This window comes from Schistocerca piceifrons, chromosome 2 (assembly GCF_021461385.2).
Source record: "Schistocerca piceifrons isolate TAMUIC-IGC-003096 chromosome 2, iqSchPice1.1, whole genome shotgun sequence".
NCBI lineage: Eukaryota > Metazoa > Arthropoda > Insecta > Orthoptera > Acrididae > Schistocerca > Schistocerca piceifrons.
Window position 1 is genome coordinate 1,059,522,737 of NC_060139.1, and position 25,926 is coordinate 1,059,548,662.

At 38.4% G+C, this 25,926-nt stretch overlaps 1 protein-coding gene across 1 annotated transcript in view; it reads right to left on the bottom strand.

Moving 5' to 3' along the window:
* Positions 1–522: 522 nt before the first annotated feature.
* LOC124776118 (zinc finger protein 100-like) overlaps positions 523–25,926 on the bottom strand; it is a 193,263-nt gene continuing 167,859 nt past the window's right edge. The window contains exons 8-10 of the mRNA XM_047250959.1: positions 11,321–11,818; positions 9,054–9,330; positions 523–664 (exon numbers count right to left, since the gene is read on the bottom strand). Of these exons, the coding sequence (XP_047106915.1) occupies positions 523–664; positions 9,054–9,330; positions 11,321–11,818 (917 nt within the window). The remainder of the gene's footprint in view (positions 665–9,053; positions 9,331–11,320; positions 11,819–25,926) is intronic.

Genomic DNA, 25,926 nt, shown 5'->3' on the forward strand with positions numbered 1-25,926 from the left:
GCAGTTGACTTGAAATTTGCCAGGTCATTTATTGATTTAATTTGTGGGGGAAGGCTCCAATGACATTCCAACTGAAATATTAGTTGTCATCAATTGATGTTATACATGAACCAAAATAGAAACAGAATGTAATGAAAGCAAATTGGTCTAGTTGCCAAAGGCTCTTAGAGATAGAACGTGCTACATTTGATGTGTCAGAAGGATGCTGTAGTAGCTATTACCAGTGCAACCACATCACCTTCTATCCCTTAGAAGGTGACAAGAAATTCGAAATTTCAGTCTGTGCCATGAGTAACTCTTGAGTGTTCATGCTTAGTCTCTCAATGTAAACTATCATTTACACTGTACATGTTCTACTGCATGTGGAAAAATTTTTGCAACTATAAGAAAGTTGATTCCACAGGTAAACGATTACTTAAACTCCAAGAGAAATCTTCCTGGAAAAAATACTGTTCAAGGATTGCAAGAAATATCCCTCTCTCTGCAGTCTGGCCAGTGATAAGATAAATCAGCCATAAACCCCTACCACCAAAATCCATAAACAACTGAAGACTTTGCAGACATTACTGCATCTCCATCAGCAGAAAGAGAAACATTAGAGTTTGAAGATAGCATTCCCAAAGAACTGCAGGCATCTACTGAATTATTTCCATAACCATGTGCCCTGGAATCAGAAATGGTGCTTAAATATTTTATTGATACGGCTTCTGGAATTAATTAAATAAATTACCCTATGATATTCAACTTACTGATAGCAAAAGAATACTTTTGCAGGTCTGTAATTCAATATGAGCAGAAAGCAAGATTCCTCATGAATAGACCATACAAATAATAGTACCTGCATTAAAGCCCAATAAAGACCCTTCAGCAGCATATGCATATGTGAATGGTCCCTGAGGAATGGCCTCAACCTACCGCCTTTAAAATATTCTGTGGTTTTCTTCACTCAAAAATCCTGCATGTACCCAATGCATATGATAAGTCTGGGACCTTTTAGATTTAATGGATCAACATCAGCAAAGGTATTGCAAATTCTTGTCGACAACAGACTATCCAGGACCAAACATGTTAATCTTATTGTTACAAAACTAGAGCTCTGAATGTCTTACCTGGTGTAAATCTTGTGGGTGGAAAACCCAACTAGACTTCTACATCATCTTATACTATAGACTAATATGCTCTGTAATGGACTACAGAAGTTTTCTATTTGGAAATGGCCAACAATATGTACTGTAAAAACTAACTATAATTCAGTTTCAAATTGTTAGGGGGTGCCTACGAGCAATAACATTTGTCACTAACTAACGCCTTTCTCATAGGAGTGAAATAAATGTCAATTGACATCCACAGAGAACTACTAGCTAAAAGGTTTCTGCTTCAGAGATCAGTGATAATTATTCATCCTGCCATGGTTAACACAAGTGTTTGGCAGAAAGAGGATAACCAGAAGAAAGAAAACAAACACCAACCAAGGCTTCCAGTGTCTCAGATTCATGTTTTCTCTGACACAGAAGTAAAGAATATGGAGCAACAGTCTGTCACCTGAACTCTTTTACTTAGCATTCAGAATAGGTCAAAACCTTAGCATTAACAGTGATGTAATAAATTACTCAAAAAGTGGATGGCCAGATTTTCTGCATATCTTTTCTGATTTTCTGACAGATTCAAAACACATGAGGAAGTTGCCTTGCACTGCAGATAGCAAAAGAGTTTTCATTATCACACTTAAGTAACATTTTATACTGCAGATGTAACAGCAATTAAAGAAGCACCAATGTTTGGACCTGAAAAAGGGAACAAAACACTAATTCTAACCAACAGAAGAAAAGCTTCAGAGCTATCAGAGCACTGAAAGTGGAAATCTGGTAACACCTGTATTTATGATGGAATTAACAATGAAAGCCAACAAAGAAATTGAACTATTCATCTAATGTGGTTAAATAGGCACTCAGGTATTTGACACAAATTAAGCAGCAGATACTTTTGCAAAAGACTGCATCAACAATGGGGACCCACTTTTTACACAGCTTCCATATTCTAACTTTCTGAGCAATTCAAAATGATGCATAAAAGCATTTGAGTAGCAGTGGCAAATATTGCATGAAAAAAAGCTCTTTTCAATAACCTGAAGAATCTTCCCAGCATATCAGTTATTCAGTTCTTGGAGTAAGGCTGAAACATGTATGTTTCCCTGCAGACCTCTATAGATTGGAATGATGAGACTCTCCCACATACAGTGGACATCCAGAAGATCAGGGAGGTGCATACCATATCATTTTGGGATTTCTAAATGGGCTTGGCATAAAAAAACCTCAAAAAATGAAAATTCCCTTGACAACATATACTGAAACACTAATAAGCGAGGACAACCTTAAGATAACTATTTAATGGTATATTACCTGGAAGAAGTGCACATAAATCTGTCATATTAAATACTGATATTTGTAATTTTTCATATGTGTAAAACAGCTGTACACTTAAAATTTAAATATCATCACTCACCTTACCAAGCAATTGTAATAGCTGTCTTGTTTCCAGCAAAAAGTCAGTAATATTAAATAAAAACATAACAAGGTTTTTTTCCTTCTGAAAGGTGAAGAGGTTGGGTTCGAGATTGTGAAGTTTATAGACAAGAGGTGGAAGAAGTACACAAATCACAAAGAGTTGAGAGTAACTTTGAGACCAGTATGCAGTCCCAAATCATTTGGAATGGAATATTATCTGGGGATCTGCACAGTAGAACTGACGTTGCTCCACAAGTGGTTCGGTATACGTGTTCTTTTTTCATGTGCTCTGTCTGACAGCAGCCTCCTTGCAATTGTCAAATACTCGAACAATGTTTCTCACTTGTGTACTGTGAACTTAACTTTCTTTTTTTGTTTTCTTTCTAATTTTCTTATGTTCTTTGGGAGTATACACAAGAATTGATCTAATGTTCTACATCAATTTGTGAGTGCTTTAGCCATGATTTTTTTCCCCTGCTACTAGTATTTTCCATGATACTACTTTCTTATTGTGTTTAAATAAAAACATAAAATTGTTGTCATTGTTTATTATTATTATTATTATTATTATTATTATTATTATTAACAACAGAGAAATGTATCCATCTCAAGACATAAGATAATACAGTCTGTATGCATCTGAGGACATTCATAATCATGATTTATTGGTTCTTTCTGAACTGTTACACACTTAAGTCATGTACTGAATATAGGGAAAGCAAAAATTGGGGGCAGGGGGGAGGGGAAAGAGACAAATTTCAGTTCATGAATTAAAGTAACAGACACCACAACCTAAATGGTAGAAATTATCCATGATAACAGATTAAATTCATGAAAGATGTTTTGTTGATAATTTAACTGATATCTATGAAACACTTTTCTGGTATAATACTGCTCTTGACTGAGACATGGGTATTATTGATGTTTCTTGTGTTGTGGCTACAGACATGTTTATTTTGTTGTGGGTCCCAAAATCTGTTTAAAACACATTCAGTAGCAAAGAGGATACAATCATATACGAGGGCTGTTTGGAAAATATCCAACTTTACTTTTTATGTTCTTTTGATTATGAGTTGTTATTGGTCTGACAGACAGTGGTGAAGGCTGTGGGATGTTAAGAAATTTGGTCAAGTTCAGTTTGTGGAAGAGGTGTGGTGGCCGATGGTGTGGCTGCTTGGGGAGCTGCGGAGGGACAGGAAGGGAAACACCACTGTTCAGGCAGTTTAGGAGCAGGTGGGACAGATTTTTGAGGTGAAATCTGGCATGTTGTTGCAGTCTGAAGTTGGTTTGGTGAATGATACCATCAAAGAAAACATGAAGGGCAGATAACGGCAGAATTTTGTAGAAGGAGAGAAGTCTGGTGGAGTGGAAAGTGGCAGATGAGGCATATAGGTCACAGATTAGTTGGGTAAGTGCAAGAGATTGCAGTATTTGAAACTGTAAAGGACCCTGGTGTTGAGTAGTATTACATCCAGAAACAGGGACTTTCAGTGTTAGGCCTTTGGAAGTAACTCCAAGCGACTAGCACTTTCAAGAAACAGAATGTGGGATTTTAACTATGATAGTGCAAAAGCATGTTTTCGAAAAGAACGTATGTATAATCTGTTGGAAGTCATCATGGCAACAGAGTACAGTTTGGAGTGTTAGAAATTGTGGGAGGTGCAAAAACGAGAGGCAGAGGGTGGAAAAAGATAGAAAAATGGAAGAAAAGCAAGGAAAAAATTCGGAAAAATCAGAATATTTTGTATGAAAATCATGAAAACATACAATAGTTAACAAGAGGCAATGAGTGGGTGTGAATTTCTCACCAGAAGAGTGGTCTTACAATATGAAAGAATGATTGAAAAAGATAAAATCTATAGCGAAAGTCATGAAAGGAGATAAAATTTTAAAAACTGGGCAACCAGAAGGAGAAAATCATAGGATTTATGTAAACTGCCTTGCTAGGCAAATAAATTAAGGAGGAGGTGGCAGTAAAAGTCGATCACAGTGGTTTGACAAAAAACAAACACACAAAAAAGTGAAAGTATTGCATATAAAAAAGATAAGAGAAGGGCGAGAAAGAAAATAGCTGTCAAATTTGCAAATAAATAGGCAAGAAACAATTGGGAGAAGGCCGTGCAGTGTAGTGAACTTTATGCAAATTGTTACAGGCAAATTTGTAAATGAAAGTGTCTGGCAGATTAAAACTGTGTGCTGGACCTTTGCCTTTAGCAGGCAAGTGCTCTACCATCTGAGCCACCCAGGTAAAGGTCCGGAGTTCAAGTCTCAGTCCGGCACACAGTTTTAATCTGCCAGGAACTTTCATATCAGAGCACACTTAGCTGCAGAGTGAAAGTCTCATTCTGGAAATTCGTAAATAACAGTGGAATTGTTGTATGGAAATTTGCAAATAACAATGGGCCCATATATGTGCATGGAAATCAGTACTACAAAAGATGTAGGGGCAAAGTGTTCATTAATCTGGGTGGTACAGAAAATAAATGATCAAACTACTAGCACATAAGGCAGGAAACAGACAACAGTTCGAATAAGACAAACAACAACAAATAATGACAAGAGGGTTACATAAGAAGAATTGATGGCCACATGGGCTAATGTAACAATGAAAATAATCAGTTTTGGACGATATAATGTGATTGGATTCATACGTATTTGGTTCTCGCCACCCACCTGGCCTTAATTTATGTTAATTTCTTCCATCTCAGCATTTCTTCATAGTAACTATTCCTTTCTTCACTCTATTTTAGTTTTCTACATCTTTCATTTTCTAACCTGTCTATTTCTCGCCATCCCCCCTCCCACCTCTGTTACATACAGTGCACTTAGCTTTTCGTTCTTATTAACTTGTGCGCGATACTATAGCAGTAACCTATGTCTTGCATTTTACCTCGTCCTCCACTTTTAAGCTCTCAGGTTTTCAAATCTCGTCCGGTGCAGTCCCTAACAATCAATCTTCCCTCTCATCCCATCTGGTCAGTCTCCAGGGAGACGCTTAGTTAAGGTACCTCTTTCCATTACCCTCTCCAGTCCTTTTCCTTCACCCTCTTCATTCCCCTTCAACTCTTCTGCTGGAAGAAGGAGCCACTGGCTCCGAAAGCTTGCATAAGTTAAATCTTTTTGTGTGTGTGTGTGTTCTCCTGCTGCCGCTTAAAAAAATATTTGGGTGTGTAATTCCTGATGAGATTGTGTCTAACAAAGATCTAGTAAAGGGACTCCTATAATTCTTCAAGGATACTGACTGACATTACAAGAATGGAAGGAAAAGATACTGCACAAACAGTAACCTTGTGTTGGTGTGAGCAACAGGGAGCTAAATTTGATGCTGTTTTGTCTCCCTAATCAAATAAAATCAATTCCCCACATGGACCTCTGGTACTTGCAAGCTTGCTCAATTAATGACCAGGTTTCAGTGGTTCTGATACAATGGCACAGACTGCAGTGGTGTCATTGAATCACTTGAAAAATCAGATCAGTATAATGTGCAAGGCTGATCATTATGAACTCAAATTGCATGGTTACCTTATAGTCTTTGAACTGAAAGTTAAGACAGAATTTCTGTTGGTGACAATATGATGGTCAGCTGTACCAACAATGTCTGTCTGGTACCTTCATTCAAGTTTGAATAATAGGCCAATTTTCAATTTTATATAGCTAGATAATATCTTAACACCTCAGATCAAATTCACCCAGTGGATTAATGAGGAGGGACAGTATGTTGGACAGCCTAGATGTGGTTTTTAGGTGGTTTCCCAACCCGATTAGGTGAATACCAGGCTAGTACATATGTTACCTCAGTTACAAGACTCACAAACAGTTCAAAAATGTTTACACACTTTCATATGGAATAACACTAAACACTGATAGATGGGGTACAAAAATTCCATCATGGGAGGGGAGGAGGATCATGTGGCAACAGGAAGGGAATCTGACTACTCTCATCTCCAAAAATGTCAAATCACGATTAACATGTCAATCCTGTCAAGAAATGGGATGAGACCAGCAAAATAAGGAAGAAGAGATAATATTTGAAAAAAGCCATCCATTTTCATTGTTTAAACTATCTTTATGATCGAAATTATATTACATTTTATGGCACATATATACAACAAAGAACATCACAATATAGTTTCTCGTGTTGGTTCAAAATTCCAATGACATCATTTGAAAGAAGAAAAGAACACTTACGTTATAATGGACAATAATTTCTTATAAAATTGGTACACAGAAATTTGTGTATGCATGATGATTTCTGTTCATGGCTGCTTCCCATTTACAGTAAAAAGTTTTGTGCTGTTACACCGCATCACATTCTTCTTCGCTAAAATACTTTATGTTTCAATCCCTCTTCAGGGATCTTTTACAGGATGGTTCTGGTGTACCCTGAATGTTCAACACTTGGAAAACAATGGTATGTTCACTTATAAAAAAGACTGTTTTCCCACACTTTTTCGGAAAAGTGGAGTAATTGGCGAAAAATCTTCTGCTGCCATTGGTGCCCAGGTGAATACTAATAGGAGCTGGCGATTTTTATAAAAATGTTACTGAGTATTTGTCCTGACTGTTGTTTATATTCCTCGCACAGCATAGCCTACGTATTTACTTCCTTGGTAGCAGATACCCACAACGGCCACAAGCCTGTAGCCATCATTTCTATCAATAATTCACTCATTCTTCTAGGTTTCAACTGCCACTCAGAGTTTCCTTTTACATGTATTACTTTCTTTAGCTATAACTCTTATGTTATTAAAACCTATAACTCTGTCACACTCGTCTTGGTGCCACACTTGTCTTGGTGCTCCTGTACTGCAGACTTTAACCTTTGTTGTAAATGTGCGGGGCATTCATGCTCTTTAACATGTTACTTAAATATCTACCCAGTTTCGCCTATATATTCTGTAACACGATCACATATCATTTCCTCCACTCCTGTGATGTTGGAGCAATTACTGTTATACATTCTAAATATGAGAAAATCTTTTATTTTGTACTGACTGAAAAACTAACCCTTATGCCATTCTTATAGAGGATTGTCCCTAACCGATTGATTACTCTATTAACAACTTGTAACTTTACAGAATGTGAGGAAGCTTCTTCATTCATCTTGTTTATGGCTAATCCTCAGAATGTTGTATGGAAATGCCAGCTGCTAATGACAACAAAAGTGAGCAACATCGTGACAGTGTTAACAAAACTTTCATTTATGTTTAAAATAAGCTGAATCACTTGCAGATTTTGACCAGCTCACATATATCCATAGCAATTTTGCCTCCAGTGAACTTCACAGTATCTGCTACTGGAATGTCAGAAGAAAGGGCTTTCACGTCGAAGCTCAGCAGGATGACAGTTGTGGATACCCTAACTATGCGTACTGTTTATAACACATGGTTGGAATCCTTCGCAATATTAATAACAAATGTTCATAATCCCTCACAAAAGTGTTCATTTTTTTCTGACAAGATGATTTATTTCTCTGATAACTGACCTGCTAGAAAGCACGTTGGAGAGTTAATCCTGTTCACAATAGATCTCAGTGGACACCCTTCTTTGTCTACCTTTGGTAACCCAAATATTTTGGGAGTGACAGATATTCAGGGCATTAGGAACTTGACAAGAGTGCTCACTAATAAGTCTAGTCATAACACATTTTTCAATTTTTCTTATGACCTTGCTTGTTCATAAACTGTTTCCAGAGCCTGTGTATCGTGAGCTCAAATGTCCATCAAGCATTTTTATAGAGCATTTACAACAACAGGTATAAAGGAATTCTGGCTTCATGGCTACCTGTCATCAAGGAAGTAAATATTACCAGCAAGCTAGTTTGGTTGGATGAAAACAATTTAATTTTTTTTTAACATCTCTGCCCCCTCCTCCTTTCCTTATCTGTATCAGTATTTGCCCAATGATGACTGCTCATCATTAGCAGCCTTAAGATTTTTGTATCCAATAACACGAATTCTTTGAAGAAGTGCAAGAAAACAGCCTTTTATAAGTGAACATGACACTGCCTTTTGACATGTTCTGCCATCTGGGGACATCAACAAGAGGGATGAAAATGTTGAGTATTTAAGAATTTTGAAGAGGAGTATAGTGCATCCAACTACTCATAAGATTTTAACAGTGACAATGGCCACAAAATCCTGTAGACTTGTATGCTTTTTCTTTGTCTTTTCCACATAATCAAAAGTATCAAAGTATCATCCATCACTGGAATGCAGTTTAAGCATATGCCTTTTTACACTACTTTGTTGTGTAAATAACATTCCACAATGAGTACAACTGAACTGTTTTCCACTGTGTTCTAAAATGTGCCTAGTCAGAGAGGATTTTGTTGCAAAATTCCTCTTACACATGTCACATGTGTATATTACATTTTCATTCCGAAGTTTATGCTTATACATGTGTCTATTGAAAGCAAATCTATGTTTAAATTCTCTGTTACATACAGAACAAAAGAAGCTTTCTCCACCTGAATTATCACCATGTTTCATTTCTTTGTGCAACTTCATAAAATATTTAGACGTAAAAGCTGAGATGCAGTGTTCACACTTAAAATTCTTTTTCCTGGCAGAGTGCACCTTCTTCTTATGTTCTTTAACTTGATAATGTCCTCTAAACTTTGCGAAACACAAGTCACATTCATATCTCTTTTCCGAGTGAAATATTTTGTGACCATTTAATCTTGCTTGATTTGGAAACATAGCTCCACAGACATCACACATCCAAGGCTTTTCATTTGTGTGAATCGTTTTATGGAGTCCCAAGTGATATTCTGATACGGACCCTTGACCACAGATATCACAGCGATATGGCCACTGATTTGTATGTGTTAGTGCATGCTCTTTAACATGTTACTTAAATATCTACCCAGTTTCGCCTATATATTCTGTAACACGATCACATATCATTTCCTCCACTCCTGTGATGTTGGAGCAATTACTGTTATACATTCTAAATATGAGAAAATCTTTTATTTTGTACTGACTGAAAAACTAACCCTTATGCCATTCTTATAGAGGATTGTCCCTAACCGGTTGATTACTCTATTAACAACTTGTAACTTTACAGAATGTGAGGAAGCTTCTTCATTCATCTTGTTTATGGCTAATCCTCAGAATGTTGTATGGAAATGCCAGCTGCTAATGACAACAAAAGTGAGCAACATCGTGACAGTGTTAACAAAACTTTCATTTATGTTTAAAATAAGCTGAATCACTTGCAGATTTTGACCAGCTCACATATATCCATAGCAATTTTGCCTCCAGTGAACTTCACAGTATCTGCTACTGGAATGTCAGAAGAAAGGGCTTTCACATCGAAGCTCAGCAGGATGACAGTTGTGGATACCCTAACTATGCGTACTGTTTATAACACATGGTTGGAATCCTTCGCAATATTAATAACAAATGTTCATAATCCCTCACAAAAGTGTTCATTTTTTTCTGACAAGATGATTTATTTCTCTGATAACTGACCTGCTAGAAAGCACGTTGGAGAGTTAATCCAGTTCACAATAGATCTCAGTGGACACCCTTCTTTGTCTACCTTTGGTAACCCAAATATTTTGGGAGTGACAGATATTCAGGGCATTAGGAACTTGATAAGAGTGCTCACTAATAAGTCTAGTCATAACACATTTTTCAATTTTTCTTATGACCTTGCTTGTTCATAAACTGTTTCCAGAGCCTGTGTATCGTGAGCTCAAATGTCCATCAAGCATTTTTATAGAGCATTTACAACAACAGGTATAAAGGAATTCTGGCTTCATGGCTACCTGTCATCAAGGAAGTAAATATTACCAGCAAGCTAGTTTGGTTGGATGAAAACAATTTAATTTTTTTTTAACATCTCTGCCCCCTCCTCCTTTCCTTATCTGTATCAGTATTTGCCCAATGATGACTGCTCATCATTAGCAGCCTTAAGATTTTTGTATCCAATAACACGAATTCTTTGAAGAAGTGCAAGAAAACAGCCTTTTATAAGTGAACATGACACTGCCTTTTGACATGTTCTGCCATCTGGGGACATCAACAAGAGGGATGAAAATGTTGAGTATTTAAGAATTTTGAAGAGGAGTATAGTGCATCCAACTACTCGTAAGATTTTAACAGTGACAATGGCCACAAAATCCTGTAGACTTGTATGCTTTTTCTTTGTCTTTTCCACATAATCAAAAGTATCAAAGTATCATCCATCACTGGAATGCAGTTTAAGCATATGCCTTTTTACACTACTTTGTTGTGTAAATAACATTCCACAATGAGTACAACTGAACTGTTTTCCACTGTGTTCTAAAATGTGCCTAGTCAGAGAGGATTTTGTTGCAAAATTCCTCTTACACATGTCACATGTGTATATTACATTTTCATTCCGAAGTTTATGCTTATACATGTGTCTATTGAAAGCAAATCTATGTTTAAATTCTCTGTTACATACAGAACAAAAGAAGCTTTCTCCACCTGAATTATCACCATGTTTCATTTCTTTGTGCAACTTCATAAAATATTTAGACGTAAAAGCTGAGCTGCAGTGTTCACACTTAAAATTCTTTTTCCTGGCAGAGTGCACCTTCTTCTTATGTTCTTTAACTTGATAATGTCCTCTAAACTTTGCGAAACACAAGTCACATTCATATCTCTTTTCCGAGTGAAATATTTTGTGACCATTTAATCTTGCTTGATTTGGAAACATAGCTCCACAGACATCACACATCCAAAGCTTTTCATTTGTGTGAATCGTTTTATGGAGTCCCAAGTGATATTCTGATACGGACCCTTGACCACAGATATCACAGCGATATGGCCACTGATTTGTATGTGTTAGTGCATGTGTTTTGAAAGAAAATTCATTGGTAAGGCGCAGTCCACAAATGCTACACTTCACGTATGTCTTTCGAACATATGTTTTAATATGTCTTTTCAAAGCAGACACAGTACTATACTCCTTCTCACAAAAGCAGCATTTAAGTTTTGTTTTACTTGCCTCACTCCAAATGTGTTCATCAATACAAGAATGACCGATAAGTTGATAATACTCTGTCAGTACCACAAAGCATTTAGGACACTTGATGCTTGACAATTCTACAAAAGGACCCAAGCATTGTGGCTCTTGTTCAGAGTTGGAGTCACTATTTGTCTGACTTGGCTTCAAGTGAGGATCTACCTGCATAGACTCATAATATTCTGGTCCTCGAGCAAGGTTGGCTTCATTGTTTGTTTCTGCTGGTCTCAAGGATGGGTGTACACTTGCATTATACATAACTGAGTTTGGAGCATTTGGTTGCTTCAGGGTGGAATGTTGTGGTTCTGCATTACCTGTAAGACAAAGATTATTATTACAACCCAAGTCCACTGTCCTATTAAGACATTGCTTTATACATAAATGGAGACAAGAATTGTGCAGTCTTACGTAACATTTTTATATGATTATGCAAAAACATGTAGAAGCAATGAAAGAGGCAATGAACAAAGCAAGGTGGGATTATGTGATCTGTTCTTATACCAGTATTATTTTTCTTTTATTATCATGTGATAGAATACAGCCATACTAGAATTTTAGCACAGACTTCCAAATACTGGGCCAGTGTTGTTAGAGAAGCCATTGAAATTTGTACCAGGGATAATCTTATCAATGAAGACTGTGGTTATAATCTCAACAAGGCTTGGAAACCAGAAGTGAGCCGAATTAAGAAGATGCTCAGCAAACACCATGATCTGGTGATGAAGATGGACAGAGCAGAAAGAAAATAATAATTTGGATTAACTGTCAGGGGCTGGTTTCAACTTTGGGCATGTGCAGAGATTTGACTATCTGAGATCTAATATTAATAGGACAAATTTCATGTCAACTGAAATAAAACAGCACATCCTAAGATGCTTCCACACTTTTAAGAAATTGTTGGTCTCTCGGTTATTAAATATAAATAGACAGCTGAAACTGAATTTACAAGGTCATTATCAGGTCAGTTCTAACCTGTGGATGTGAAACACAGACACTAACAAGTAGTGATGAGCAGCAGCTAGGGATATTTGAATTCAGGGTTCTGCACAAGAACTACGGGGCAGTTCAGCATAACAATTATTTCTGGATATACAGTATGAACACTGAGCTGGATTGACTCGTAAATGAAGCTGACATTGTAAGAACAATTAAAAGTATGAGAATAGCCTGAAGTGGACATTGCTTTAGGATGGATACTGGATGAACAAGTAAAACGGTTTTTGAATGAAAGTGAACAGACAGGAATACAGAAAGGAAGGCTACAAAAGTGGTGGACAGGCAATGTGGGAGAAGATATAAAGTCTCTCAGAGTTAGAGGATGGCGGAGAACTGCCCTGGAGTGGGAAGAATGGAGGCAACTTGGTGAACAAGCTAAGACACATGCAGGGTTGTAATGGCATGAGGAGACGAAGAAGATGAAGAGGAAGATGAAGAAAAGATTTATTTCTTTTTATTTATTTATTCAAAGAGGGATCATCTTGCAATTAAATGAGATTTGTCATCTTAATACGAGGGTCATTCAATAATTAAATTAAATAAAATTAAATAATTAAATTAATTAAATTAATAAGAGACAAATTGGTCTGGAGGAAAAAGCGTTTATTTTTACAAAACAATACTTTTTTTACTGTTCAACATAATCCTCTTGAACATTTATGCACTTGTTCCAACAGGCTATAAGCTTTTTTATTCTGGCTGCAAAGAACTCTTTATCTTGATGTTTGAACAAATTTCTCACATACTTTTTCATGTCCTCATTGTCCTGGAACCTCTTCCCACGTAAAGCCTCCTTCAGTGCACCAAACAAAAAAAAAAAAAAAAAAAAAAAAAAAAAAAAAAAAAAAAAAATGGCTCTGAGCACTATGGGACTCAACTGCTGTGGTTATCAGCCCCCTAGAACTTAGAACTACTGAAACCTAACTAACCTAAGGACATCACACACATCCATGCCCGAGGCAGGATTCGAACCTGCGACCGTAGCAGTCGCACGGTTCCGGACTGCGCGCCTAGAACCACGAGACCACCGCGGCCGGCACCAAACAAAAGGAAATCACTAGGTGATAAATCATGACAGTACAGGGGATGACGCAATACTTCCCAGCCAAATTTGTTGATAGTTTCATGGGTTAATTGAGCAATATGAGGACGTACATTGTCTTGTTGGAGAATCACACCTCTCCTCTGAGATCCACAATGCCTCTCACTCATGGCTGGCTTCACCTAGTTTAAAAACAAATCCAAGTAGTATTAGCTGTTCATTGTATGCTGCTCTTTGAAATAATCACAAAAAACTGGACCTTTAGCATCCCAAAACACCATCAACATGACTTTCCCTGCTGATGATTGGGTTTCGAATTTTTTCTTAACATGTCAGTTGGTGTACTTCCACTCCATGCTTTGTCTTTTTGAACCCAAGTTTCATCACAAGTTAAAATTTTGTTGAGGAAGTGCTCACTTTCTCTTTCATAATGTTCCTTTAGCTCTGTGCACACTCTCAACCTTGTTTCCTTTTGTAGCCACATCAAATCCTTTGGGACCCATCTTGCACATGTTTTGTGGTTCTTCAGCTTGTTACAGATAATGTTATGAACTGTACCAGTATTAACTTGAACGTTATCAACTATCATTTCCACAATCACGCAGCGGTCAGTATGAATAATGTCATAAATTCGACTTTCAAGTGAGGGAGTTGAAACTGCAACTGGTCAGCCAGAATGGTGTTCGTCAATGACTGAGTAGTGAACACTTTTGAACTGCTCTACCCATTTGTAAAAATTTGCACGATTCATACAACCTTCAGCACAAACTTAAGACATTCTACAGTATATATTCACTGGTTTCTCACCTTCACCATGTAAAAAATTAATAACAAACTGTTGTTCAACTAATGTGGATATTTCAAGTGGACTCACCATCTTGAAAAGTATTTTTGAGGTTATAAACAAAACAATGTAGATACATCAGCCGATCAGGTTGGGTTGTTGTTGGGGAGGAGACCAGACAGCGAGGTCATCGGTCTCATCGGATTAGGGAAGGAAGTTGGACGTGCCTTTTCAAAGGCACCATCCCGGCATTTGCCTGGAGCGATTTAGGGAAATCACAGAAAACCTAAATCAGGATGGCCACAAGTGGGATTGAACTGTCATCCTTTCGAGTGCAAGTAGCTGATCAGGGCTCACCCCAGTGATGCCAACTTAAAGCCATAAAAGTACCAAACTTGCCCTACTAAAAGATTTTTCGCAAGACCAATTTGTCTCTTTAATTATTGAATGACACTCATACAATGAAAATACATAGCTTACAAATGTGAACACACACATCAAAAAAAGTTTTGCATCTCTCCAGTTCCAGAACTACTGAAGATAGACATTGAATGTGGATATTGTATCACAGACACAGTCCCTTTGACTGTTCACAGATGCCACTAAACTTGCCCAAAGGTGTAAACAACCATGCATGAGCAGTGCCTATTAGACAGAAGGGTTCCGACAGCCAATCATTTGCAGTCATTCCACCAGGAAGGCAGTACCCGACTTGGTTGTCTGTAGTTCAACCTCGTCTGGACAGTCAATACCGCAGTTCAATCATGTCTGCATTGTTACTATGTGCCAGGAAGGGCTCTCAACAAGGGAAGTGTCCAGGTGTCTCAGAGTGAACCAAAGCAATTTTGTTCAGACAAGGTGATAGTACAGAGAGACAGAAACTGTCAATGACATGCCTTGCTTAGGCCACCCAAGGGCTACTACTGCGGTGAATGACCACTGCCTACGGATTATGGCCTGGAGGAACCTTGACAGAAATGACACCATGTTGAATAATGCTTTTCGTGCAGCCACAGGACATTGTGTTACGACTCAAACTATGTGCAATGGGCTGCATGATGCACAACTTCACTCCCGACATCCATGGCAAGGTCCATCTTTGCAACCACGACACCATGCAGCGCATTACAGATGGGCCCAACAACATGCCGAATGGACTTCTTAGGATAGGCATCACATTCTCTTCACCGATGAGTGTCGCATATGCCTTCAACCACACAACCACCGGAGACATGTTTGGAGGCAGACCAACAGTGCCTTGATAAACTTGTGAATAGTATGCCACGACGAATGCAGGCATGCATCAATGCAAGAGGACACACTACTGGGTATTAGAGGTACCGCTGGGTACAGCAATCTGGGTCACCACCTCTAAAGGTCTTGCTGTATGGTGGTACAACATGCAATGTGTGGTTTTCATGAGTAATAAAAAGGGCAGAAATTATGTTTATGCTGATCTCTATTCCAATTTTCTGTACAGGTTCCGGAACTCTTGGAACCGAGGTAATGCTAAACTTTTTTTTGATGTGTGTATTAGCGTACTTCTATGAGGATATAATTTGCATGGAAAGATTTAGGAAAACCATAGGAAATCTAAATTTGGATGTCCAGATAGAGCACACTCTGTCCTTCTAAAAATGACAGGAGTGTCTTAACAGCTCCACTGCCTCACTTGGTTGGTCCCTACAGTACTACATTCTTTGATTTATAAACAATTTGCTCCAGATATTAAGTACTGAGATTCAGATACTCATTTATTGTAAAAATCAGATCATCAAAAACAAACTTAATACAAATAAATGTGAAGAGAAATGAAAAGCTACTCTGTATAAGTATGTCAAACAACGGAAACTCCAGGTTGGGATATTAACAAAATTAGGAAATGGATAGATTGCTATTCACTGTAAAGGTGACAAGTTGAGTTGCAGACAGGCAGAATGCAGAGACTGTTACATATATAGCTTTCAACCAAAGCCTTCTCCAGGAAATAAAAAAAACACAGTCACACAAGCAAGCACACCTCAAGCACACGACTGCCATCTCCAGCAGCTCAGACCATAATGCAACTGTCACACTGATCTGTAATTTGGTGTGGGATATGGAAGGGAGAGGGATAACAGGGTATAAGTGTGGGGAGAGAAATGCATTATCTCGTGGAACATGCAGGGACTAGATGGAGGCTTGTGAATCCTGCCAGATGCAGTGTTGGGAGGTTGTGGGGCAGAATGGTGGTGGTTGAGGGGGAGTGGAAAAGGAGAGAAAAAGGTAAGGGGAAGGACAGGTGGGTGCATTGGTAGAGGGCAGTACACAATGAGGATGATGGGACACAAATTGGGAGGTGGTGATAGCATAGAGGGAACAGAAATTGTTGGGTGGAGGGTGTGGGGACAGTAGGCTACTGGAATAATTTCGGGAGCGGAGAATGTTTTGGAAGGATACCTCCCATCTCCACAGCTCAGAAACAGCAATCTATCCTTTTCCTAATATTATTAGTTTTACATTGTTGTACACACTATTTAATAACAGTTCTCCAGTATCAATAATTACAGGAAGAATGAAAATTCACATGAAAATCAGGATCAGGGACGCAAAGCAGTTTTGCACCAATGTAGCTTGACCAGTTTCATCAGTGAAGTTAATAAGATCGAAGGGTTGTGCCACACTAAATTGGTGCAGTTCTTTCACAGTCTGTCCTCCCCTGTGATAGGAGAAACATAATCACTCTACATCACATCACAAACTGCTTGCTCCTTATTGTTCATCACTCATTACAATCCACTAAAAATATCACTTTTTGAGCTAATGGTTGTCCCCAGATACTAAACTACAAATTTCCATTGCAGGCACTTCCCTTTGCAACATTCACTTGGAAACTGGTTTAGATGGACATTCATTCAATGGTAGTGGTAATTGTTGATGAGTTAGAAAACTGATTGTCACTGACACATCCATGTGGGACATTCCTTCCTGCCTTTTGTAACATCATTATGTTGACCCATCTTAATGTGTTGATTACATAGAATTGACTGGCAAATGCACATCACTTCACTTCCATGACTTAGGTCAGCAGCGGAGGGACACATGACTGACTGCTACCAGTTCTACATCTTACACACCTGTCCAAAGTTAACAGTGCACTCTTTTAAGTGAATGACCCTTTTTTTTTTCCTCATGAGCGTCATTACAAATGAAAAGTGGCCTTTCAGGCAATAAGATTTCAGTGATGATTACATTGAACAGCTGTTGAGAGTATATCCAATAATAATGGATACGTAAATACTTAAGCTGCTAGCACAGTCAATGAACAGGTACATGTCCTCAGAGAGAAACACATTCAGTTTCAATAATCTATCAAAACAGTCAGCAACACACCACGCAAAACCAATTAGAAACTTGTTAGTGGAGACCTGAATGCTTATTTTCTGTCAGACAGTACTAAATGGGATCAGCTGGGCTTGTTGACAGACTATGGATTATTTCACACAGAAAATTTCCCAACAAGTGAAGACAGACAGGGTGCCACAGCTATTGGAAACACTGTTATACTAGAGTACTTTCACTGACTGCAATGAACAAGCAATAACAAATGGTCGGGCTGGCAAAAACTATCTAACGTTAACAATAAAACATTCTACTCAGTTAATAAACAAAAGAATACAGTATAACAACTTACCTCAAAATAAACCAGCTGATGCAGGAATATAGGCTACATTTTATCTAAAAGAAACTTTACACAACTTAAAGACATTGGTTTTAAGCCTAAAACTATTGACAAAATTATAAACATCACAGACAACGAAACTTCCTGGCAGATTAAAACTGTGTGCCCGACCGAGACTCGAACTCAGGACCTTTGCCTGTCGTGGGCAAGTGCTCTACCATCTGAGCTACCGAAGCACAACTCACGCCCCGTCCTCACAGCTTTCCTTCTGCCAGTATCTCGTCTCCTACCTTCCAAACTTTACAGAATCTCTCCTGCGAACCTAGCAGAACTAGCACTCCTGAAAGAAAGGATACTGCGGAGACATGGCTTAGCCAACATTCCACATTGGCTAAACCATGTCTCCGCAGTATCCTTTCTTTCAGGAGTGCTAGTTCTGCTAGGTTCGCAGGAGAGCTTCTGTAAAGTTTGGTTGGTTGGTTGTTTGGGGAAGGAGACCAGACAGCGTGGTCATCAGTCTCATCAGATTAGGGTAGGATGGGGAAGGAAGTCGGCCGTGCCCTTTCAGAGGAACCATCCTGGCATTTGCCTGGAATGATTTAGGGAAATCACGGAAAACCTAAATCAGGATGGCCGGACGCGGGATTGAACCGTCGTCCTCCCGAATGCGAGTCCAGTGTCTAACCACTGTGCCACCTCACTCGGTGTAAAGTTTGGAAGGTAGGAGACGAGATACTGGCAGAAGGAAAGCTGCGAGGACCGGGCGTGAGTTGTGCTTCAGTAGCTCAGATGGTAGAGCACTTGCCCGCGAAAGGCAAAGGTCCCGAGTTCGAGTCTCGGTCGGGCACACAGTTTTAATCTGCCAGGAAGTTTCATATCAGCGCACACTCCGCTGCAGAGTGAAAATATCATCATAGACAACCATTAATTCCTCTTCCTATAACAGAATTTCTGGTACAGAATTAGAATCTAATTTGACTTAATAGGAATTCCATTGTGCTGTCTCTGTACTCAGTCAATGACTCATTGCATAGTCCCCAACAAGTTTAAGTATGCAGCAGTATTTTTCACTGTACTCAATGACAGATTATTTTCCACAGGTTATGGATCTGTTTTGTTACAGACTAATTTTTAAGGTAATGTCAATAACATATTTATTCAGCAGAAGTGAGAAATGTTAACATTGTATATTGCAGACAACCATGTACCTAAAGATATCTGCTTAACAGTTTATTTACTGCGCAATGGTGTTTTTTAGACAGTGCTTAAAATAAGTTCTGCATGCACAGTAATTTACACACCCGCAGATCAAGAGCAAAGACAATTTTTCACAAACTGTATCCTTGTCTGCATTTCAGAATGCAGTATTGTATTTTGATACTAAGATCTTTAACAGGTCTGCATACAACGCACAACTTAGGGAACATCTGAAAATTCAACAGAAATTTACAAACCTGTCTTATTAGTCACTCCTCCTATTACCAAGATTCAAGTACTGAAAATTCTTTTTTTTTCAGATGTTCTAATACACATTTTAACAATGTAACATACAGATACATTGCTACTGACTGTAAAGATGACAAATTAAGTTGCAGATGGGCTCAATTGAAAGACACATACACACTAACTTTCAGCCATAGTCTTTGTCACAAAAAGAAACACACACACACACATTCATTTATACAAGCAAGCAGAGCTCATGCACATGACTGCCATCTCCAGCAGCTTGGCTTAGAATGTAATTGTCTCATAGAATGGAAGATGCAGTTTGGAGGGTGCAGAGAAGGGGCCGGGATAGCAGTGTATGGGTGGGGGGTGGGGAGAGAGAAGATTGCTGTCTGGTGGAATGAGCAGGGACTGGACTGCCAACAGGCACACGTCAGGAGGCTGCCGAGATGGGGAAGGGGTTTGGTGTGGGCTGGGCACAAGGGGGAAGGGCATAAAGGGGTTTTTTCTTTTTCTGATGAAGGCTGTGGCTGAAAGCTGATGTGTAAGTGTGCTCTAATTGTGCCTGTCTGCAACATAATGGGTCTTCTTTACGGTACATAGCAATTTATCTTTTCCTTATATAGTTGATATGCCAATCTGAAGTTGCAATTGTTTGATAATGCTCAGTTTAAATAGGCTTATATTCTTCCAATACAAAGGTAACTATTATTATTTGTTATTTGCACTGTACTAAATAATTCTGAGGGAATGTGAGGTAATCCATAGGAGTAATCCGTTGAATTTGCAATATGGTTTTGGAACATATACTGCATTCAAATATTATGAAGTACCTCGAAGGAAATGATTTATTGACATGTAGTCAGCACAGATTCAGAAAATATCTTTCTTGCGAAACACAACTAGCTCTTTATACTTGTGAATTAATGAATGCTATTGACAGAGGATGTCAAATTGATTCCATATTTTTAGATTTCCAGAAGGCTTTTGACACCATTCCTCGCAAGCATCTTCTAACCATACTGCGTGCCTATGGAATATCGCCTCAGTTGTGTGACTGGATTTGTGATTTCCTGTCAGAAAGCTCACAGTTTGTAGTAATAGATGGAAAGTCATCAAGTAAAACAGAAATAATATCCATTGTTCCCCAAGGAAGTGTTATAGGCCCTCTATTGTTCCTGATTTATATTAACAACACAGGAGAAAATCTCAGTAGCCATCTTAGATTGTCTGCAGATGATGCTGTAATTTACCGTCTTGTAAAGTCATCAGGTGACCAAAATGAATTGCAAAATCATTTAGATAAGATATCTGTATGGTTCGAAAGGTGTCAATTGACCCTGAATAAAGAAAAGTGTGAAGTTATTCACATGAGTACTAAAAGAAATCCACTAAATTTCTATTGCATGATAAGTCACACAAATCTGAAGGCTGTAAATTTAACTAAATACTTAGGGATTACAATCACAAATACCCTAAATTGGAATGATCACATAGATAATGTTGTGGGTAGAGCCAACCGAAGACAGTGATTCACTGGCAGAACACATAGAAGGTGCAACAGTTCTAATAAAGAGACAGCTTACACCACGCTCATCCGGCCCATTCTGAAGTATTGCTGTGCAGTGTGGGATCTGCATCAGATGGGACTGTCAGATGACATCGAAAAAATACAAAGAAGGGCAGCTCATTTTGTATTATCACGAAGTGAGGGAGATAGTGCCACAGACATGATACGTGAATTGGAGTGGCAATCATTAAAACAAAGGCATTTTTCGTTGCAACGGGATCTTCTCATGAAATTTCCATCACCAGTTTTCTTCTCTGATTGTGAAAACATTCTGTTGGCACCCACCTACATAGGGAGAAATGATCATCATGATAAAATAAGAGAAATCAGGGCTTGTGCAGAAAAATTTAAGTGCTCGTTTTTCCTGTGCATTGTTTGAGAGTGGGCCGGTAGAGAAACAGCTTGAAGGTGGTTCATTAAACCCTCTGCCAGGCACTTTATTGCAAATAGTAGAGTAATCACGTAGATGTAGAAGTACTTCAGTGGTTATCTTTCAATTTAGATCTTTCAGTGACTTGTAAAATTCTTCTTTAAGTATCCTATATTCAATCTCATCTTCATCTACCTCCTCTTCTCTTTCTACAGTATCTGGACTCTTAATATTCGTATAGTAGTTTCTTTTTTCTCCAAAGGTCTCTTCAGTTTTGTCTATTTTTCCCATAGTTGTGTGTTTATACAGCTTCTCCTCTAACCATTTCTGCTTTGCCCTTCTGGACTTCCTGTCTATTGCAGTTTTAAATGTCTGTATTCCCTTTTGCTTGCTTCATTCGCTGTATTTTTATAGTTTCTGATTCCTTCAATTAAATTCAACATTTTTTGTCATCCAAGGATTTCTACTGGGACTGGAGTTTTAGCACACCTGTTCCTCTGCTACCTATGCTACTTCATCTCTTAGAACTACCCTTTCATTGTCTATTAGAAGCTTTTCAATGGCTTCTCCAGGTCTCTTCCAAGTACACAACTTTCGTTCACAATTCTTGAATGTCTGCAAATATCATGTCGAGTTCAGTGCAAAATTGTACCAGCCAGGTTTGTGAGGGACCAGTATAGTCCAATCATAATTATTTTATTTTAATTTATTTGATATTTACTGCTGGCATCTTTAGTTGGAAAGGATTTTAAGTGTGGCAGGAAGCTTGAGAGTCTAAGTGTATTCAGTGGCTGACAGATACCAGTATCGGACTTGCAATGTACAGCAGGAATATAAATAGTAAGAGGTCAAAAGAACACCAGACAACACAAAGAATAATATAGTAGTGAGCTTGAATCTTTGAAGAAAAGGAAAAGACATTTTATAAAATAATGGATACAGAGTATATGGGGTATTTTGTTGATGTAGGATGTAGAATAATGCTTAATGTAAAAGGAAATATTTCCTTTCTGTAACTCTCTCTCATGTGAATTATAAAAGGAGGTATGTTAATGTTCACTTTTATTGTGTCTTGAAGAAAAATACAAAAGCATTTTTGGCAGTATTGTCTTATATGGAATATACTTCTGTTTCATAATGTCTGTTATCCACATTTGTGGTAGAGAAAACTGAGTAGAAATTATGCTTCTAGAATTCATTTTTTCTTTAATCATTTGAGTACTAGCGGTTTCTGCCTGAAAACACAAATTTATTAATTTTTCTTTTCAAGTACCAGCGCTTTTATCATGAAATTACCAATGTTGTTGCAAGATGCAGACATCTAGTGGCACACTGAGGTAATGCTATGAATGTAGTGCATTTTGGCAGTGACTTACAGTGTTCAAAGTAACAGCCGGAGTAGAGATTGTGCTATGTGATTGTAAGAGATTGTGACACGCAATTTTTTTTATAGTGTCCATGCTGAGGAGATCACTGATGGCAAACGTAAGAGCACTGACAAGTCAAAACATTATGACCACTGCCCATGACAACATTGGATGCTGGCTGGTGGCATTACAGGCTCGTGATATCTTACCACAAGTAAGCTAAGCAGACATGGATCGGGGTCACCCTGGTGAAGATATGGTCTGCAAATGGGGAAATCCATTGAGATCAGCAACTTTGACAAAGGGCAGATTATTATTACGCAAAGCCTGTGAATGACTACCTCAAAACTGGCAAAGCTGTTCAAATGTTCATATGCTACTGTTGTGAGCATCTATGGAAAGAGGTAGGACAGTGAGGTTGGATGTCCACAATTCGTCACTGACCATAGGGTTTAGAGGCTTGTCTGCTCCGTAAAGTAGGACAGATGGTGATCTTTGGCATATACCCTGAAAGAGCAAAATTTTTGGCGCATGCAAAAATGTTGCAGAGCACACCATTCATCGTACATTGTTGAACATGGAGCTCCATAGCAGATCTCCCCTACATGTTCACATGTTGACCCAATGACATCATTAATTATGATTGCAGTGGGCACAGGACCGTTGGGCGTCTACCATCGATCAATGGAAATGTGTAGGCCTTGACTGCCAGGTGAGCCTCAACTTGTGCTGCCTGGGCAGCCGGTGGAGCTGCACTAAGGCCCATCAGGCTGAGTGGTGCCCCACTAGGGCTCGAGTCCACCAGTGCACCAATACCGCTCGGCTGCTCTTCAAGTCATGTGCCTGCCAGGTATCACATTATTATGAGTGCTGAATGGAATCTGTGTGGCCCATATGCAAGCAGTTTTTTACTTCGCACAGTATTTACCAGCACAGCACTTCACCTCCAGTCTTACATTAAAGTAACTGGTGGCTCTAACATCAGCAATGAGATGGTTATCTAAACATCCACTATTGCTTGTAATTGTTACATCAACTTGTTGTTATGTGCATGTGAAAACCCTCTGTACCTTACAACGCAGCAAATATGGGCAATTTTATTAATGTTTATCCTATTAGTTAGTGAATTTTTGTAATACTAACCTATGTATTTAAAAGCCGTTATTGACTTACACGGAAGAAAAATGGTTATATTATGGCACAACTGTTCTCATATTGTATGACGTTTATCTTTCTCTCACCAAATACACCTTTCCCTATGCAAAGTCTAGCTTCTGACTATGGCTTATTTGACACAAATTCTGCTAAAAATCATAATTTTAAATTTATTACTTCATGGAACAAACAAAAGCCTGTGTAATGTGCAAGATGGTATCAAATCATTCATTAGAAGCCTTGCAGTTTGGAAAATCTGTCTAAATTCCAATCAATCTGAGTGCTTCAATACTCTTCACGATTTCCCAAGAGACATTCATCTTATATTGGATGAAAATGCCAAGAATAAAATTATGGAACATTTGGAAAATTTTCAGAGACGATTTCCCCCACTCTGTCCAGTAATAACAACTGGAATCACAGTCGCTTCAAAAAGACAATAATTTTGGAGTACGCATGAAGTTTGAATTGAAATGGGCAGCTACTCGAAACTTCCAGTGGCTAAGATACAGAAAATAAATCCTTGTCACTGATAAGTTTCTGGTTAAACTTAAAGGTAGAGTTTCCAATGTTATCAAATAAAGTGGTAACAAATTTATTACACATCTTGTCCACATATCTGTGCGAAAAGGCTTTTCCTGCTTACATGTATATAAAAGATACATCCAGGAACAAACTTCACAGTGAAATTAATCTGAGACTGTCTTTACCTTCTGTGATTGCAAAGCAGGCCAATCCTTCTCAATGAATTTTGAGGAAGAGTTAAGCCAGATAATTCCATAATTAAAACTTGTAGAGTAACAGAAAATTATAAAAGCCTTTAATATTGTGCACTAGGCCTATCCCTTGTGCAAAAGCTTCATAAACTCATTTTATGCGGTACAGGTGAAATGTGAAGCCTTATAAAAGCATTAGGGCTATTAAACCATTTGCATTGAATTCAATTACTTCCATGTTACAGTAGATACTTTTTTGTGTTATAATCATTATTTTACATTATGCACTATTATTCTCTGTAAAGGATCAAGCATGCCCTGTTCCCACCATATCAAACCTTCATGATTCTCAAAGGAGTGCAGACAATTCAGAAAGCAATTCCGGTGGCCAGATATTCCTGCCTTTGCAGTGCTGCCTGTTTCCTTGTTGTACCAATCCCTGTTGACACTCGGATTCAGTCGGGTACCTGAATGAGCCGCTCACTTTGAGGGTGCATCACAGATCGCGCAATCCATTTCCGCTACACCTGAGCTTGAGTAACCACAATGTGGCAATGGGACAGATTGGTCAGCGACAGCCGTACTCGGGTGGGTACATGTGCCACAATGCATGGCTCTGGCTGGGGCTCCAAGAGTTAGATGCACCTGCAGATATTTCAAAAAAAGTAAGTAAAGAAAAATTAAATACAATAATGAGAAAAATTAGATTGTGGCAGTGACCAGAATTTCTATCTTGTAAAAGCAGCATACAATGACTTCATTAGCAAATACATAACATGATTAACACCTTCTTCACATTGCACATTGGTGGTAAAAGGAATATGAAATTGAAGTAGAACAATTTCACTGGCAAAGTGGTTTCTTTTCATGCTGCTTGTTAAAGCTGCACACAAAAAAGTAAATAAAGCTGAAATTCAAATTCATTATTTTTTACAGTGCTATTACACATTATGACACTCTGACCTGGAGCCAAAGAACAGACAGAAAACTGCAGACCATGGTCATACAAAATTTTTAAACAGTTTACGACCATTTGGGGGCATTCTAAAAGGGACTCGCAGGTTCCCCTTTTATTGCTGCCTCCACTCCTCTTGTAAGATGATTCTTTGATTGTCATCCATGGAGAGTGAAATGAGACATCAGGATGACAGTAGCACTGTTCAATTAATTTCTTTATTTTGGCTCTCAGTTGTAGTACATCAGGAACAGCAAGGTGTCCAGTTGCCTCTCAAGTGAATCAATAGACGCCCAGCATTGCTGACAGTGTGCAAAGACAGGGGCTGTGTAAAAACTTGAATGCCATTGTCAGCGACAT